The sequence below is a fragment of the Rousettus aegyptiacus genome, unplaced genomic scaffold (assembly GCF_014176215.1).
Source record: "Rousettus aegyptiacus isolate mRouAeg1 unplaced genomic scaffold, mRouAeg1.p scaffold_m13_p_2, whole genome shotgun sequence".
In the NCBI taxonomy this organism is placed as follows: Eukaryota; Metazoa; Chordata; class Mammalia; order Chiroptera; family Pteropodidae; genus Rousettus; species Rousettus aegyptiacus.
The window spans coordinates 154695346-154713487 of NW_023416295.1; the positions used below are offsets into that span (position 1 = coordinate 154695346).

The 18142-nt window shown below is 31.5% G+C and overlaps 1 protein-coding gene across 9 annotated transcripts in view; it reads left to right on the plus strand.

Moving 5' to 3' along the window:
* Nucleotides 1–18142, plus strand: part of LOC107502067 (C-type lectin domain family 2 member B) — a 50071-nt gene that overhangs the window by 1261 nt on the left and 30668 nt on the right. For all 9 annotated transcript variants that reach the window (XR_004955747.1, XR_004955748.1, XM_036237075.1 and 6 more), the window contains exons 2-4: nucleotides 7138–7215; nucleotides 14568–14737; nucleotides 17825–17928. Coding sequence is in view for 7 of the 9 variants with exons in the window: in XM_036237075.1 (XP_036092968.1) it covers nucleotides 7138–7215; nucleotides 14568–14737; nucleotides 17825–17928 (352 nt within the window). In the remaining 2 variants the exon portion in view is untranslated. The remainder of the gene's footprint in view (nucleotides 1–7137; nucleotides 7216–14567; nucleotides 14738–17824; nucleotides 17929–18142) is intronic.

Consider the following 18142-nt stretch of genomic DNA (forward strand, 5'->3'; position numbering starts at 1 on the left):
AAAGTTATACTCTAGAAACTAATTTTGTCTTTATTTAGCACAGATTTGCTGTGGTAATTATACTAATTTCACAAGCCAATAATATATAGAATACTGTCTCTTAGTAAGCCAATAAAAAAAAACACTCTAAACCAATGACAAATTAATCATACTACTGTTCCAGGCAAGGGAAGATGAAGGGATAAAGTCAAAATTTAATATAAAGTGTAGCTTTTTATACCAAAAGCCGCTCAGGAGAGATAGCCATCAATGAAGAGCCGATTTCCAGCTGCTACACAAAAGTATAAGTCTGATATTGCCAGGTTGCCTGGCTTTTGGCTACTGCCAATAAGAGAGTACCCTTTATCAGCATGAGCTAATGCCCCAAGCATCTCAGGAGAGCTTTGGTGAAGGAGAATATAGACAATAATATCGTGATAAGTTTGCGTGGTGACTCATTACTGAATTTGGGTGATTACATTGTAAGGCATACACATGTCGAGTCACTATATGGTACCACCTACACTTAAATAAAAATAATAAATGAAGGAGAGACTCTGTTTCAGGTCTAACCACAGTGACTTCAAGGGCCTATCAGAGCCACCAATCATGGGGCAAACAATCCTTACCCAATGGCTGATGTGCCCTCTGAAACTTGGTAAGCTTGTAAAGTGGTAGTTTCCCCTTCAATTGCTGACAGGTTCACATCTTCAGACTCCCTCTGGCCCCACGTTATACTCCGCGACGTTTCCAATTTTAGCATCAGGCGGCGACACATTTTTCTTTCTACCTGAATAGACCAAGGGCCAAGTCTGGATCAATGGGTTTAACTGGGGCCGGTACTGAACAAAGCAGGTGCCACAACAGACCTTCTACATACCAAGCCTCCTGCTGTATCCTTGAGGATCTCTCAACAAAATCACATTGCCACAGCTAGAAATGTGCCTCTCCAGCCCAAAATCCAATTTCTGGGTAGTCCTCTCCTCAACAGCACCTTGCATAAGACATATCTATTCCCTCTCAGCTGATACACAAAGTGCCTCTGAACCAATAGAGTTAAGTGGGCACTGAAAGAAAGTTAACCCTTGGACCTGGGACATGGAGTAGGCAGGATCCCTTGGTACTGACCACAGTGACTATAAGGAACCAAAGGCTCCAAGGCCTAAATGTAAGTAAAAATAATAAAGACATATTAATAAAAAGTTTACCAGAGTCGACCGGCCCAAACCAAAACTATCAAATAGTCCTCACAAACTCTCAGTCTGTATAGTCTAACTGACTGCCGAGATGCTTATCAAGACAATAGGTGAGAATGACATGCCGAAGTAACTTACATATCGCAAAACAACTTTAGTTCGGAAAGTTTTGTTGTCTTTTTCATAAACAAGTGGATTAAAACAACTTCACTTAAGTCATAAACAAGTGGATTTGAAATTATATTAAGTCAATACAAAATATAAATATGTATATTACTATATATAATTTGAAATTATAAACACCATTGTAATAGTAGTAACTTAGTGTGATGTAATTCTTTCATTTATTTATTTTGTATTTTATATATTTTAATGTTTTATTTTCTTCTTTCTGCTTATTGGTTATTTTGTGATTTTGTTTTTTAAGCCTGTGGACTAGAAAATAGGGTATTTTGTTTGGCTTTAAATTCATTGATCACCCTGAATCTTTCTTCTGAACTCTTTTTGGAGAAGATTAGATTCCAAACAGAGAAATTCATTGAATCAATGAAGCATGTCTATTGGGAAAATAATTGGAATCCTTCTCTATTTAGATTATAGCAGGGATTCATGTAAAACTATTTGAGTTACATTGTGTTAACCAAAGAAGAGGTTCAGGCTGTAATAAAGAACAAAAAGCAGTTATTTGAGCAAAAGGAGTTGTAACCCTAGAGACTCAGATGCAGGTAGAAACAAATTGTGGTCCAGAGAGAACAAAGAAAATCAAAATTTACATAAGCAAAAACTACAAAGTATAATTCTTCCATGCAAATGAATACTTGTGGGCTAGGTTAGTAGGAACTGATATGCAAATGAGGGAGGCCAAAGCTGCAAGGAGTAGGTAAAGTTGATGTGTTGGTCCAGGATATTTATGGCTCAGCCTTGAGCAGTTTAGCAGCAGGTTAGCGACTTCAGAACACTTCTGAGAACTGAGGTACAAGGTGTGCTTAGGCTCCACTTCTTTAATAGCTTTCTGACTGTATTTTAAGTAACTGTCTTAAAAAATGCTCATCCCATTTTACTTTCTACAGTATTCTATATTGTTAATTAAACAGGTTTTTACTGAGCCGCCCTGGGATGTTATTTGTTTTGTACATTCCTTTGTTGAACACATTATGAGAGCTGAGCAACTTCTTTTAAATTCATTTTTTTCTTTAATTAAAATATAGATGACAACATAGTGATTTGACATTGATGTATCTTACTACATCCTCACTAAGTTTAGTAACCATCTGTTAATACTAAATTTTTAGTGGGAGACCAACAATCTCTGTTGTTTTGATTTTGGATAATTTGTGCAGTGTACAGGTATTTCGATTTTGAGAACATAAAAGAACTTATAAAACGAAAGTTATTTATACTGAGCATAGAAAATTAGATTTTAGGGCTTAGGAGGAAAAGACTTCAAAAGAGCCTGACTACCTACTTAAAATAATAAACAGGAAAATATATTTTAAAATTCCACTTTGCAGCTATAAGTAATCTTCACCTTCCCATAATTAAAATATGGAAAGTAGGAGAGTTAACAAAAGAAAAAATAACAACAAAAGCTTTCTTTCATTTAATTCCTGTAATAAACTAGACCTTTGAGAACATAGTACATCTATATTCTTTAACTTAAAAAGAGATCATGTTATTTAATGAATGAAAAGATATAGGCTAAAATGGGATAAGAAAATAAAATTATGCACTGTAAATATTTGATCAAGATTTTGAACCTGTAAGAGTAATAATAATACCCTTGGTATTATTATTGGATAAATAGAGTATCGTAATGACATATTGACTTGACTGATGGCATAGAAAAAGGAGAACAAGTATTGATTTTCTCGATTCCTGATATTTGAAGAAAACTAATAAAGAATTAAATAAATTAATAAGGTGATATTTGAAAGGCGATTAAAACCTCATTAGAAAGAGCCTGGACTCAAGTTCTGACTGGAAAACGCTAAAAAGACAGTTGTATGTTTTGTTTCTCTTCATTTTGACCTTTGCTACATTGGAGACAAGGTTTTACTTAGAAATAATCCCTCCATTTGTGGTTCAGACCACAACCCTTCTAGACTATGCAAGAACTATTCTTTTTAATTTAACTATTCTCTTTCCTTCCTGACCACATTGGCAATCTATCCCTTTTACACTAAATCATCCCCGAATGTCTAGAACATTATTTGTTGTGTCTTTTTACAAAATTCTACCACAACTATTCATCTCATCCAATACTTTGCTTGCTCTTCATTCACACAGAAAAGTTCTTTGAGAGTGTACATGCTGCTTTTTAAGAGGAATTTTCACTCAAAAGACTAATCAGCTCTTTGTTTTGCTTCTGTAGATATGCTTGCCGTATAGGCGGTACTGGAAATTAACTAAAGACTCATCTTCCCCTTTGCTTGTTCTGTCTAAGCACCAAATGTAACTTCCTGTACCCTCTAGCAACTCCTGCACTTTGTAACTCTGTAACTGCCTCCAGCCCACAGCAACTCCCAAGCTTGGTAACCACCTAAGCACAAATTAACCAATCAGCCCATGCCAAATAAGTTCTATATAAAGAATGTTGCAACTGAACTCTCTCTCGGCGCCCAGATCTTAGAGTGCTAGCTCCTCTGGGACCGCTGGCATAATAAACGTGAGTTCTCCAACTCTCCAAGTGCTGCTTGGTTTCTTGCTGGCCTGATTTTTGCAACTTTTCTGCAACACTTTCACTTTATTTTCAGCAATCTAATTTCCTTCTGCATTACTCCTTAAAACCACTTCGGAAAAAAAAATTCCATGTTTTCCATTTGATTTTTCTATCTCCATTGTTAATATCTTGCTTTAAGACCTCATCATATTTTGATTGGTTAGAATTATAGCTTCCTAAATAGTCTCTCCACCCAGTAGTTATAGAGAACTTTAAAAATCATAACTCTGGTAATGCCAAACACCCACAAAAAAAACCTCAATGACTTCTCATTATACTTGTGAGAAAATCAGTTCGTTTCCCAGGGCCTTCTAAGCTTAGCATCATTTTGCTCCTTTGTAACTTCTTACATAGTCACAGTTGTTACACTTTGCTACACTCTTTTAACTGAGTCAAGGCAACTGCACTGGCTGTTCTCTTTGTTTGCAATGCTTTCTCTTATTTATTTCACATGAAGAGCCAGACTCTGTTCAAAACATCCGTAGAAATATTTGGTTCAGAGTTAATAGAAATCCTGATCCTCTGCAAGATTCAAACTCGGAGCCATCTACTTAACTCCATGTGCCATTACTAGCTATGCTACTAAGGCAAGAAAGGTTATTATTGGCAGAACAGCCACAAAATAATTATTGGATCAACAAAACATGGTAGTATTTTTAATTTATTATTCCTGTAAACCCAAAGTACAAATAAATATTATGGACTATTTGAATCCAGGGACGTTTTCTTAACTGAGGACATTTGGGGCAAATATCAAGGACCATTTGAATTTGGTGAGAAGCAAATATGTTTATGGACATTGTGGACCGGACTAAATGTCAAGAACCTCTTGGCGCAGACCAAAATATCTTTGTGGGAGCACCAAACGTCCCACGAGATTTAGTGTAGATAGCCACTACTCATGTTCAAGGTCTTGGTTTTAGTGTCATCTTCCCCAGAGTGACCCTCCTGTCTACCCTTTTTAGGCCTTTATCAATCATAGTACTCTGTTTATTGCCTTTCTTGCTCTTTTTACAATTTATAATTTTTAAATTCATTTTTATCAGCTTATTGTCAGTCTTTTCCACTGAATACATATTTCAGGAAAGCATGAATTATGTCTTTTTTGCTTACTACTATAGTAGATGATTAATAAACATTTGTTAAAGGATAAAAGAATATAAACAGAGCTGGTTGGAAAGTAAAGCATTACAGATCATGCTTACTATATAGCTTTGAAATTCCAGATAGTCAGAAAAAATCCACAGCTAATGACAAGACTTTTCAGAAATTCAAAAGAAATATACAAAATTATATATAACTCCATAATTATATTTCTCAGGTAGATGAAATAATAACAATCGAGTGCTTCAAAAACAATGCTAATATTCTTTTGCTGTGTTTTTTCCCTTTTCCCTCCATATTGTACTCTATAAAACTTACTTTATTATGAATTTTTATTGGCACTAGTATTTTCATGTATAATAGTATAGATTAGTAGTGCACTTTTAGAAGAACATTTAACCAATATATGCCAATTTATTTATTTTTGAAAATTTATCTTAGGAAGATAATTAGATAAGTATGCAAAAACACACTTAAACTACACTTACTTTGGTTCTTGTTTAAAAAAGGAATGAAACCGGAAACTACTTAAAGATCCATCAGAAACAAAATAATATTTTTACTAGTATAGCTGTAGAAAAGATTATTATCAGCCATTAAAATTGTGATGTCAAATTACACTTTTACACAATGTATAAATTTATCTGTTGCTCTGAAAACAACCACCCCAAAGTTTTAGTGGCTCAAAACAATAGTCACGGTATCGCTGGTGGTTCTATGGGTTGGGAATGTGGACAAGATTCAGTGGAAATGGCTCCTCTCCTCTATTTGATGCCAGCTGGTGTATTTGGGAAGGGACTGGGCATTCAAATGTCATCACTCACAGATTTAAGCCTTAGTGGCTGGATTCAGTGGTTTATCTTCCATTCTTCCTCTCTCTCTCTCTTTCTCTCTCTCTCTCTCTTTCTCTGTCTCTCCCCCCTTACCCCCATTCCTCTTTCCCTACAAGTGAAAGTAGAAATTGCAACATCTCTTCAGGCCTGGGTTCTGAAGCCCAGACTGTCACTTCTACCACATTCTGTTGGTCAAAGTGAGGGACAAGGCCAATTCGTATTCAAGTGTCAGGAAATACAATGTACCTCTTGTTGGGAAAAGTAGAAAAATCATATGTCCAAGGGATGATGAACACAGAGAGGCATGATTCATTGGGGGTCATTTTTAACAATCTGTCAGGCATGGGAAGAACATATTATGATGATCATACTCATTTAAAATTATGTGTATTTGGAAGGGAGGTTATATGAATAAAAATAGTATTAGAAAGACACTTCAAATGAGAATGCTGGTTATCTCTAAGTAATGTAAATTTAGATGAATTTTAAATTTCTTCATACATACACAATGGAAAAAATATTTAACAAAGGAATAACTAAAAAAATAAGAATGATAAATGTTTCAATGAGTTTATAGTCTATCTTTAAGTAACTTCTATAATTTTTAAAATTCTTATAAACTTTTACAATAACAATACTTTATAATCATATAAAATAAGTGATTCATTTTGAAAAACTTATGTACCATTTTTTCTCTAAGTGAGCACTAGTAAAAGAAAAACAATTTCTGACCAGAGATTAATTCCGTTTTACTGACTTTGCAGATGTGGGAATACAGGAACAGAAAAAAATGACTTATCTAAGCTCCCATTGCTTGTTTGTGGCAAAAACCTCAATCCCAAGTTTTTGATTGGTTATTCCACGGCCTTTCACATATGCTATGCCGTCTATCCTTTAAAATAAATTTCTCATTGGTTGGAAAGTAGATTTTCTCAGAAACATTCAAGGATTGTTAGAATATGCTAATATTTCACCATAGAGGAAGACTAGTAATGGCCTGAGGGTAGCTCCAGGCCTGAGGAAATTCTGCCCTAAAGACTCATACATGTCTGATTCCTTAGCTATGACACTTAAATTGGATATAAGGATGTCCTGAGTATTTCAACAACAAGAAAAAAAATCAGATATTTTTTTTCATACGATAAACAGGAAAAGTTTGTTTTGTGTCATCTCTTTGTGAAGTATCAGAATAAAATTGCCTAAAGAGCTTTGTCAAATGTGGTTATGAAAGTAAATTTAGGGTTTTTTTTTTAACCTGTTTCTTAACCTAAATGTAGTTGTTTTTTTGTTTTTTTTTGTTTTTCAGGTTTTCTCGGGAAGCATAATATTAAGATATTTCTATTGATATCTATTATTTTAAATATTATTTTAGTGTCTACAATAGGTGAGTAAATTAAGTCCTTTATTTCTTCATTTATTTTCTTTTTTTCTTTTTCAGGGCTTCCTATTATATGATCCTTTTTTTCTTTTCTCCCATGGTCTTTTCTCATTAGTCTCACTTCCTTCCCATTAGTCACAATATAGTTAATGGATATCAATAAATGAATTATTATGAATTGCATGATCTATGTAAGATGTTGGGACATGCAAAGATTAAAAAGAATTGTTCACCCTGATAATAGTAATTACTATTTTGACTTCTTTAGCATAAACTAGTTTTGGCCACTTAAAAACTTTTACGTAAATAATATAATGAAGATAAATGCAAATAAAAAATAAATTAAATAATGCAATTTGTATGTATCCGTTGCATCTCATTTCTTTTGTTCCACATCATGCTTGTTTTTTTTTTCCATGTCCTAACATGTAGCAAAATTTCCTTGACTCATTGTTGTAGAAGGGGGTTAGAAAAATTTTTATACAAAGGGCCACATAGTAAATAATTTAAGCTTTGTTATTGGATTGCTGCGGCTGCTGAACTCTGTATTAGTAGTGCAAAAAACACCTGCAGAAGATACATAAACAGTTGATTATGGCTGTGTTGCAACAAAATTGAACATAGAAATTTGAATATTGGCTAAATTTCATGTGTCACAAAATATTTCTCTTTTAATTATTTTGACCTTTAGGTTATTTTTTTTATTATTTTGATTATTTTAAAGTATAATAAGTTTTACCTCTGAATTTGGCTTCAGGTAATAGTTTGCAGATCTTTGCTGTAGAGTATTCCATGCTATATATTAATTTGTTAGTTTTTCTACTTTCAATGTACATTTGGATTATGCCACATTTTGACTACTACAAATTGTTTTGCTTTACATATTTTAATACTTTTAGTCTTTTAGTGAATATTAGATATCATTTAGAATATAGTTATACCATAGAGTATGTGTAAGTCAGATTTAGTAGATAATACATAAATAGTAGATAATCCAACCAAAAGTGTATGATAGTGTGAGATGTTAAAGATACTGGTCAACACTTTATCAGTTTTACTTATTTTTGTCAGTCTGACAAAATGTGTGTGTTGGTATCTTATTGTGTTGGCATCTTATTGTGGTTTTAATTGGAATTTCCCTAATGACCAACTGATAAATTCCTTTTCCTGTTTACTGCTTATTTAGCCACAATGTCTTGTGATGAAAGTGTTTAAATATTTTCCCACTATTTTTTATTGAATTAGCTTTCTTTCTCATCTGTAATTCATGAGTTCTTTAACATACTTGATAAAAATATTCTGCATTTCTATTTAAATATCTCTTCCACTATGTACATATTGTAGATATTGTAAATATGTTCTTCTACTATTAATTTTAAACTTGACCACTATATATGATGTCTTTAAATGAACAGAGTTTGTAATTTTAAGGTAATGTAATTTTCTTTTTTGCTTTTCTTCATTACTACATTTTGCATCCTGTTTAAGAAATTCACTGTACTTTAAAAAATGAAGCTATTAGAGTTTTTATTACATTTATTATATTTTATTTTATTTTACATTGAAAGCTAAAATCCTCTTGAAATTGATCGTTATAAATATTAGAATATAATAATCAAGATGTATTTTTTCATTCAGATAATCTTTTATCAATTTATCAAAAAGTCCATCATTTACTTAATTCTGTATTTCTGATGTTTTACATCCTATGAATTTGGAAAAATGTACAATAACATATACCCATCATTATGGTATCATCCAGGGTATTTTCACTGCTCTAAAAATCTACCGTGTTCTACCAATTCCTCTCTCCTATCTCTACCCCTGGCAACCACTGAACTTTTTAATGTCACCATAGTTTTACCTTTTCCAGAGCATTGTATAGTTGGAATTATATAGATTGGCTTTCACTTAGTAATATGAATTTAAGGATTCATATTCAATGCACTGGCTCAACAGTGCATTTCTATTTTGAACTGAATAATAATCCATTGTCTGGATGTACCAAAGTTTGTCCATTCACCTACTGAAGGGCATCTTGGTTGATTCCAAGTTTGGGCAATTAGGAATAAAGCTGTTGGGAATATCAGTTGGCATGTTCTAGTGTGGATGTCAGTTTTCAACTCCTCTGGGTAAATACCAAAGAATGTAATTGTTGTATTACGTTGTATGTTAGCTTTGTAAGAAACCACCAGACCATGTTCAAAATTGCCTATACCATTTTGCATTTCTACCTGTAACAAGTGTTCCTCTTGTTCTACATACTCAACAACATTTGGTCTTGTCTGTGTTTTGGATTTGGGTCAGTCTAATAGGTGTGTGGTATCTCATTGTTGCTTAAATTTTTATTTTCTTGGTAATATGTGATGTGGAGCATCTTTTCATATACTCATTTGCCATCTGCATGTCTTCTTTGCTGAGGTGTCTGTTCCGGCTTTTTGCCTATTTAAAAAAATTTTTTTTATGGTAACTGGTTAATGAAATCCAGTAAGTTTCAGGTATACAATTTAACAGTAAGGCATTGGGCTTTTTGCGTATTTTTAAATTAGGTTTTGTTTTCTTATTATTCAATTTTAAGGGTTCTTTGAATATTTTAGATAGCAGTAGTTTATCAGATATATCTTTTGCAAATATTTTCTCCCAGTCTAGGGTTTATTATCTTCTCATTCTCTTGACATTATGTTTCACAGAGCAAAAGTTGTTCATTTTGATGAAGTCCAACTTATCAACTATTCCTTTCACAGACTGCGCCTTTGGTGTTCTATCTAAAAAGTCATCATCATACCTGAGGTTATCTAGGTTGTGTCCTATGTAATCCCCTGGGAGTTTTATGGCTCTGTGTTTTAAACTTAAGTCTTTGAACATTTTTGTGTTAATTTTTGTGAAGGATGTAAGGTCTGTATCTAGATTTGTTTTCTTGCATGTAGATCCAGTTGTTCTAACACCATTTGTTGAAAATACTGTCTTTGCTCCATTGTATTGCCTTTGCTTTCTTGTCAAAGATCAGTTGACCATATTTATGGCAGTTTATTTCTGGATTCTCTATTTTGTTCCATTGATCTATTTGTCTATTGTTTTATCAATACCACACTCTCTTGACAACTGTAGCTTTATAGTAAGTCTTAAAGTTGAGTAATATCTGTTCTCCAACTTTGATCTTCTCCTTCTATATTGGGTTGGCTAGTACATGTTTGTTCCCTTGTCATATAAATTTTAGAATAAGTTTGTTGATATCCACAAAACAACTTGCTGAGATTTTGATTGGGATTGAATTGGATCTATAGATCAAGTTGGGGAAAAACTGACATGGAGAGAATATGAGTTTTCCTATCCATGAACAAGAAATATCTCTCTATTTATTTAGATCTTTGATTTTGTTCATTAGAATTTTGTATTTTTTTCTCAAATATATCCTATACATATATCGTTAGATTTATACCTAAGTATATCATTTTGTGGGGTTCTAATATAAATGGTATTATGTTTTTAATTTCAAATATTTGTTTAATTCTCTTACTTAAGGAAATGATTGACTGTTATATATTAATCTGTATCCCCCAACCTTGCTATGATAAATTAGTTTCAGAAGTTTTAATTTTTTTCAATTCTTTCAGATTTTCTGCAGAACAATTATGCCATCTGCAGACAAATTACTTCCTCCTTCAAAATTTGTATGTCTTTTATTTCCTTTCCTTGTCTTATTGCATTGGGTAGAACTTCCAGTATGATATTTTTTAAAAGGGTTAAGAGGGGACATCCTTGCTTTGTACGTAACCCTAGTGAGAAAGTCTCTAGTTTGTCACCATTAAGTATGATATTAGCTGTAGGTTTTTTGTAAATAGTCCTTATCAAGTTGAGGAAATTCTTCTCTATTACTAGTTTAATGAAAATTCGTGTCATGAATGAACATTAGATTTAGTCAAATTCTTATATTAATATGATCATCTGATTTTTCTTTTTTAACCTGTTGATGTAATGGATTTTATTAATTGATTATCCAATATTGAATCAGCTTTGCAGATCTAGAATAAACTCCACTTTTTTGTGATGTATAATTCTTTTTATACATTATTGGATTTGATTTTCTGAGAATTTGTTGAGAATGTTTTTGCCTTTATGTTCATGAGAGATATTTGCCTGTAGTTCTTTTATAATGACTTTGGTTTTGGTATTAAGATAATGCCGGCCTTATGATAGGTTAAGAATTATTCCCTCTGCTTCTATTCTCTGAAAGAAATTGTAGAGAATTGATATAAGTTCTTTCATAAGTGTTTGGTAGAATTTACCAGTGAAACTATCTGAGCTTGGTGTTTTCTGTTTGGAGACATTAGTAATTATTGATTTAGTTTCTTTAATAGATATTGCCCTATTCAGATTGTCTATTTCTTCTTGTGTAGTTTTGGAAGATTATCTTTCAAGGAATTGGTGCATTTCATCTAGATTATCAAACTTGTGGGCATTGAGTTATTCATAGTATTCCTTTATTATCTTTTAAATCTCCAAGAGATCTGTAATAATGTCTTTCTTTAATTTATGATATTATTCATGTGTGTCTTCTGTCTTTTTTCCTTAGTTAGCCTGGATAGAGGTTTATTGATTTTATTATGATCTGCAAAGAATCAGCTTTTGATTTTGTTGATTTTCTCTATTAATTTTCTGTTTTAAATTTCATTAATTTTTGTTCTAATTTTTTATTTCTTTTATTCTGTTTACTTTGGGCTTAATTTTTTCTTCTCTTACTAGTTTCCTAAAGTGGAAACAAATTATTGATTTTCAACTTTTTTTCTTTTTTAATGTATGCATTTAATGCTATATATTTCCCTCTGAGAACTGATTTTGCTGCATACCACAAATTTTGATAAATTATGTTTTCATTTTCATTTAGTTCAAAATATTTTTAATTTCTCTTGTGATTTCTCCTTTGATCCATGTGTTATTTAGAAGTATATTGTTTCATCTCCATGTATTTTGTAATTTTCAATTATCTTTCTGTTATTGATTTCTGGTTTACATCCATTGTTATCCAAAAGCACCCGACGTGAATATTTTTTAATTTATTAAAGAGTTGTTTATATTAACTTTTAATTTTAATAAATTGCCTTCATTTTTATTTGGAAGTTTACATCAGCATTCAGATTATCTGTAAATAATAACAACTTTATTAATTCTTTTGAAATCTTTATACTATTTTATGTATTTTATTGCCTTATTTTACCGGCTAGAATTTTCAGTACAAGACTGAGAAGTAGTGAGAGCTTGCATTATCTTATTTTCAGTATCCATAGTAAGTTTTTAATATCTCTCCATTAAGAATAATTATTTGTGCATATTATTAATCAAATTAAGGGGATTCCTTTTGATTCTTAGAAGGCTAAAAAGTTTTATTTTGAAAAGGCATAGTATATTATCAAATGCTATTGAGATACTTAATTTGGTTCTTTTTTCTGTTAATGTGTTTAATTACACAGATTTTTTAAAATGCCTTCATGTCTAGAATAAACTCAATTTGATTATAAAGTATTAACCTTTTAACATTCATGAATTGAACTGGTTAACATTTTAAGATATATACATATACATTTGTAAAAGACTGAGCCATTATTTCCCTTTCTTATACTATTGTGAGGTGTTAATATCAAGATTACCAAGGCATCAAAATTTGAGTTGGAAAGTATTTCTTGCTATTATATTTTCTGAAAGAGCTTGTGAAATATTGTTATGTCGTCTTTAAATGATCAGACATAGTGAAAACTGAAGCCATCTGGAGATTTCTTTGGCAGAAATTTTAAAGATTTAATTTCTTTACTAAATAGTGTTGTTCGTAAGTTTTCCTAGTGTTCTAGCTCATTTTACATTATTCAAAAAGCCATCTTGAGTTTTGTTTTCTACTTTCAATTAATTTTCTATTCAATCGATTTCTGGTCTTATTTTTTAGTTGTGCCTTTCTTTCTACTTTGGTTTTAATTCATCGCCCTTACTAACTTTTCGAGATAGGTAATTATCTTTTTTTAAAAAAATGTCTTCTTTCTCTTTTGAAATGTAAATTTAATCCAAAACCTTTTTCTCTAACCTTTAAGAAAATGTGCTATGTTCTACAAGTTTAGTTGCATTTTATATGTGTATATATATATATATATATATATATATATATATATATAAAATCACATATACCAAAATATATGTAACTACCTTTCAGTTCAAAATATTTTCTACTTCCCAAGTTTCTCAAGTTTCTTCTTTGAATCATGAGCGATTTAGCCCTGTATTGCTTAATTTACAAACTTTGGTGATATTAATTTTATTTTTGTTATTGATAATATGGCTCAATTCTACTTCAATCAGATGTCATACTGTAAAAGTCTTCAATTTTAAAAAATTTCTCATTACCACTTTATTGTCCTGCATTTTGGGAAACGATTCACATGCATTAAAAAGAGTATACATTCATTTATTGTTGCATTTACCTCTCTGTGTATGTCACCTGGCTTAGTTTCTTTAATCATGGTGTTCAGATATTATTATTCTTATACTTTCAACTCATTGTAATATCAATATTAAGAGAAGGCTATTGTAGGTGCTTGGTATCAGGTGACTATAGATAATAATTTAATCGATTGTTTTACCTTTGCATACATACTCTAAGTCACCAGTTTCCCATTTACACTGGTAATTAGATTAATTCCTTTAAAGCAAACTGCATTGAAAAACCTATACTATATCTCATCCTTAAGATTTTATTTCATTAGAACCACTTTGGTACCCAAAACTGATTTAATCTGTGTGTGTTCAGAAGAGTAAACACTACAGATGTTTCAAGAATAGGACTTCAGTTTAGGAATTAGAAATAACATGATTGTGGGAGGAGGCCCTCGTTCTGCCTGTGCTCCATGCTCCTCCTTCACCAGCGTGCCCTTTTCTTCCCTAAAAGACTCTGGGATACAACAGTACACAAATCGATAAAGAAGTATAATGTTTCCTTAAAGTTTAATGCATGTGTCATAGCTTTATAACAGCCTAGTATAACTTCATATTTTTATTACTCACAGATAATGCTATGATTTCATTATATTTCGTTTATCCAGAAATGGCAAGAGTAACTTAACACAAGTGAAATCATGCTGGTTGCTCCAGGAAGGCCTATGTATGACTAAGGTTAGAGTTGAAAGAAATATGAGTGTCCTGTCAAATCCTGAACTGCTGTCATTTAACAAAGCACGATTTTTTTAAACTTGTTATGCAATAGCTAGGCAATTCTAATTAGGTTCATAATCTTTTACATCATAATCCTGTCTTTCCCCAATGATCTCAAATACAGAGAAATATTATTTCATCTGGCTTAAAATGTATAATTGTCTCAGTTTTTTTCACAGTACCTAGGTCTTCTCACTATGGTTGCCAAGATGGTTGGATTGGTTTCCAAAATAATTGTTATTATTTCTCTAAACAAGAAGCAGATTGGAATTCAAGTAGATATAACTGTTCTATTAAGCATGCTGACCTAACTGTGATTAATACTAAAGAAGAAATGGTAAGTAATCTAAAAGACATTTCTTATAAATTTTATTGAGTAGGGGCATTGAAAATATTCAAATTCCATTATGATTTTTAAAACTTTTACCACATGCCTCTCCATATATACAGAATATTGAAGATGTTCATAACATGCCATGGAAGATACAGTTAAAAAAAAAACTGGTGATAATTTGTTTGGATAATGTAAAACTTACATCAAGTAGTAGACTTGATAGCTTAAAAGAGAATTGCCTCAGGAAGGTTGAATCTCCATTTCTTTGAGGAACCTTCTTCTGACTTTTTAGTCTTGCTTTGCTGTCTGTGTCTGAGGTCCCACTGCAGCCTCCATAAGAGAACTTACTACCAGTAATGCAATAGGTATATGATTGAAAGTTTCCCCATAGCCTGGAACATGAGCTTGCAGTGAGCAGATACTATGTTTTATTTGAAACTGTATTTTTTTGCCACAGCATAAAGGCAGATACAGATTAAATACTTAATGGATCTTTGTTGAATAAATGTTGATTTTCTTGGCAAAAATGTTATGAATAAAGAGAATCTTCAAGAACTGTAATAGGAGATTACGAAACTCTGTAGCTCTGCACTTGTGAAATCTTTTACTTCCCCAAATCACTTCTGTGATAAGCATATCTTTTTTACTTTGGTTTAGTCTCTTTAAAAGTAAAGGGTCAATGTAAGAGGTAATGTAACTTGATTTGAATTTTTTTGTGAATAATGTACAATTAAATGTTTAAGTTGTAAAGAGTACGGCAAAGTAGTCAACATTATTAAAAGAGAATTGTGTGTTATTGCTATGGTGAACAAAGTATTTTTATGTAATCTTCCTGAAGATTAGTTCAAATTTAAATGGAAAAGCCGAGCTGGGGAAATTTATAGATCAGTACAAGGAAAATAAACTCTTTTGGAAGCAACAAAAAATAAGGAAATGAGGATAAAATGTGAAAAACTAGATATGTTGACTAAACACAGAAAATCAAATATACAGTCTCAATGTAGCAGAAAAACCTTTGTAGTCAATCAATAGTTTCACTCCTGAATTTTACAAGACTTTCGCAATGAACATTTTGAATAATCTTTAAACTGTCATTTTCAGTTCCTCTTGTGAGGGAATAAAAAAGGTTGTTAGCAGCAAGATGAAAAAGTAATGAATGTTAGTGAAATTTTTAAAGGATAAAGAAATAAGGCAAAATATTTTTTAAAGCTTCACTTATAAGATTCTTATTGACGAAGACAGAGAAAATAGTGAATATCATGGAACACACAAAAAAGAAGTGTACAAAAATAATTAGTTTTCAAATCAAGAGAAATCATTAAACATATCAGATTAGAATTACTCTATTGTTTGTATCCCTCCCCACCCCCGAAAAAAGACTGAGCATATAATATCCTGATGTATTTCGAAGATCGTAGATGGCTATTAAGTACTACATGATCTGGACAAAATTTAAGGACAAATAGAATGATGTAAACCTATCTGTGGACTGATAAAAGTAATGTACACAAGAATTTTAAAGGATTATTTATTTAAAATATTTTAAAATATTATATATATTTATTTAAATTACAAAATATTTTGCTTAGTTAAAATGAGATGAAACCTGTTTCATGAAATATTTTTTAATTTATTTTCATCTACTTAAAATTATCTTACATTTTTAACAAGGGGCTGATGGACATTTATTTGTTTGCCAAATGACAATTAATATTTTCCATAGAATAGGCTCTCAGAAATCCAACTCCCAGTTGCCTGTCACCAAGACCATAACTATTGAACCCCATCTACACACACACACACACACACACACACACACACACACACACACACACTAAATTCATCTTTTCTTGTATATATTTTTTCTACTGTCAAACAAACTCTTTCCTAAGCCTACAGTATGAATGTTCTTTTCTCCCTTACCTTCCGTACTTATCGTGGAATCTTCTTTTCCCTTCCAGATCCACCTCTTAGAGCACATCCTATGTGAAAGTCTCCCAGAAAAAGCAGATTCTTTTTCCTATGAACTCAAATTTTGCCTGTATTCATTATACTGATTATCTTCTCCTATCTCATAGAATATTTTCTAACTCTATGTTTATATAACTTTTTTCACTAAATAAAACCCTCTGAATCCAAAGAGAATGTTTTATTAATCTGTTCTTTCATAAACTCAAAGCTTAGTCCAATTGAAAATATTTTCAAATGAATTTATAAAGTACTGCAGAAGATGGTATATTATAATGTCAATAATTATTAGATATGAATGAACCCTAATGTTATGATCAGTCATGATATCCTTATATTTATTATAAATTTGAAACATGGAGTATATAATATAAAGTCTATGCTTTCTCAGGTATTTAGTAGCAGAGTAGACTCAATGACTTTCTCTATATAAGATAATTTTATGGTAAAAAAGGGCTCGTAGGTAGCAAGAAATTTCAAAATTATATCAGTAAGAAAGAAAAAGAGAATATCAGGAAAATTATATTTTTCCTTAAGTGACATCTTTAAAAATCTAAATAGTTGGCAAACAATAAAATTCGATAATTAAATTCTAAAGGAATTAGATGTATGAATATATATAATCTTCAAAATACATCAGGATATTATATGTTCGGTCTTTTTTGGGGGGTGGGGAGGGATGCAAACAATACAGTAATTCTGATATGTTTAATGATTTTTTGGGAAAAGTTGATGTAAAACATTAAACTCAATATACTAGTAATTACAAGAAAGAAGAAAAACATTATAAAAATATCTGAACAAGAGCTCAAATGGAAAACTCTCGCTTTTCAGAAGTTTATTGTTTAAAAATTCTAGAATAGCTTTTCATATTGAATTATATCAATTTGGAATCAAAAAGTATCTTAAAGAAAATATATCTCATATTTTTGTTTCATAGATAAGAAGACTGAGGATTGGTGAGTCAAATATTTTTTTCAAAATGCCATAGCCGTTTCCTGTTGTAGCTAGGAGTTAAATTATTTCTTGCCTTGCTCCTTACAGCCTATACAGCATGAGAAATATGATAGGTTTTAGTAAAAACTGATATATAAAATTATAAAATTTATTTTGTCTTTAAAGAAGTTTCTTAGACAACACAAATGCACTTCTGACCACTGGATTGGGCTGCTCATGACAGAAAATCAAACAGGAAAATGGATAAACAAAATCGCATTTAACAAATCGTGAGTTTTTTTCCTGCAATTATTTAAATTTAGATGGTATAACCTACTTTGGAACCTGTGCATTAGTTACATTTCTCTAAAGCCCAGGATTTGTATGCATGTTGAAAAGATGGAATGGAGAAGATTGAATCATGTATGAAATCAGTTCCAAGAGTTAGCCAGAGAGGCTGGGAATCAAGCTGTAAGAGAAAATCTCCTAGTTGGTTATTTCGAA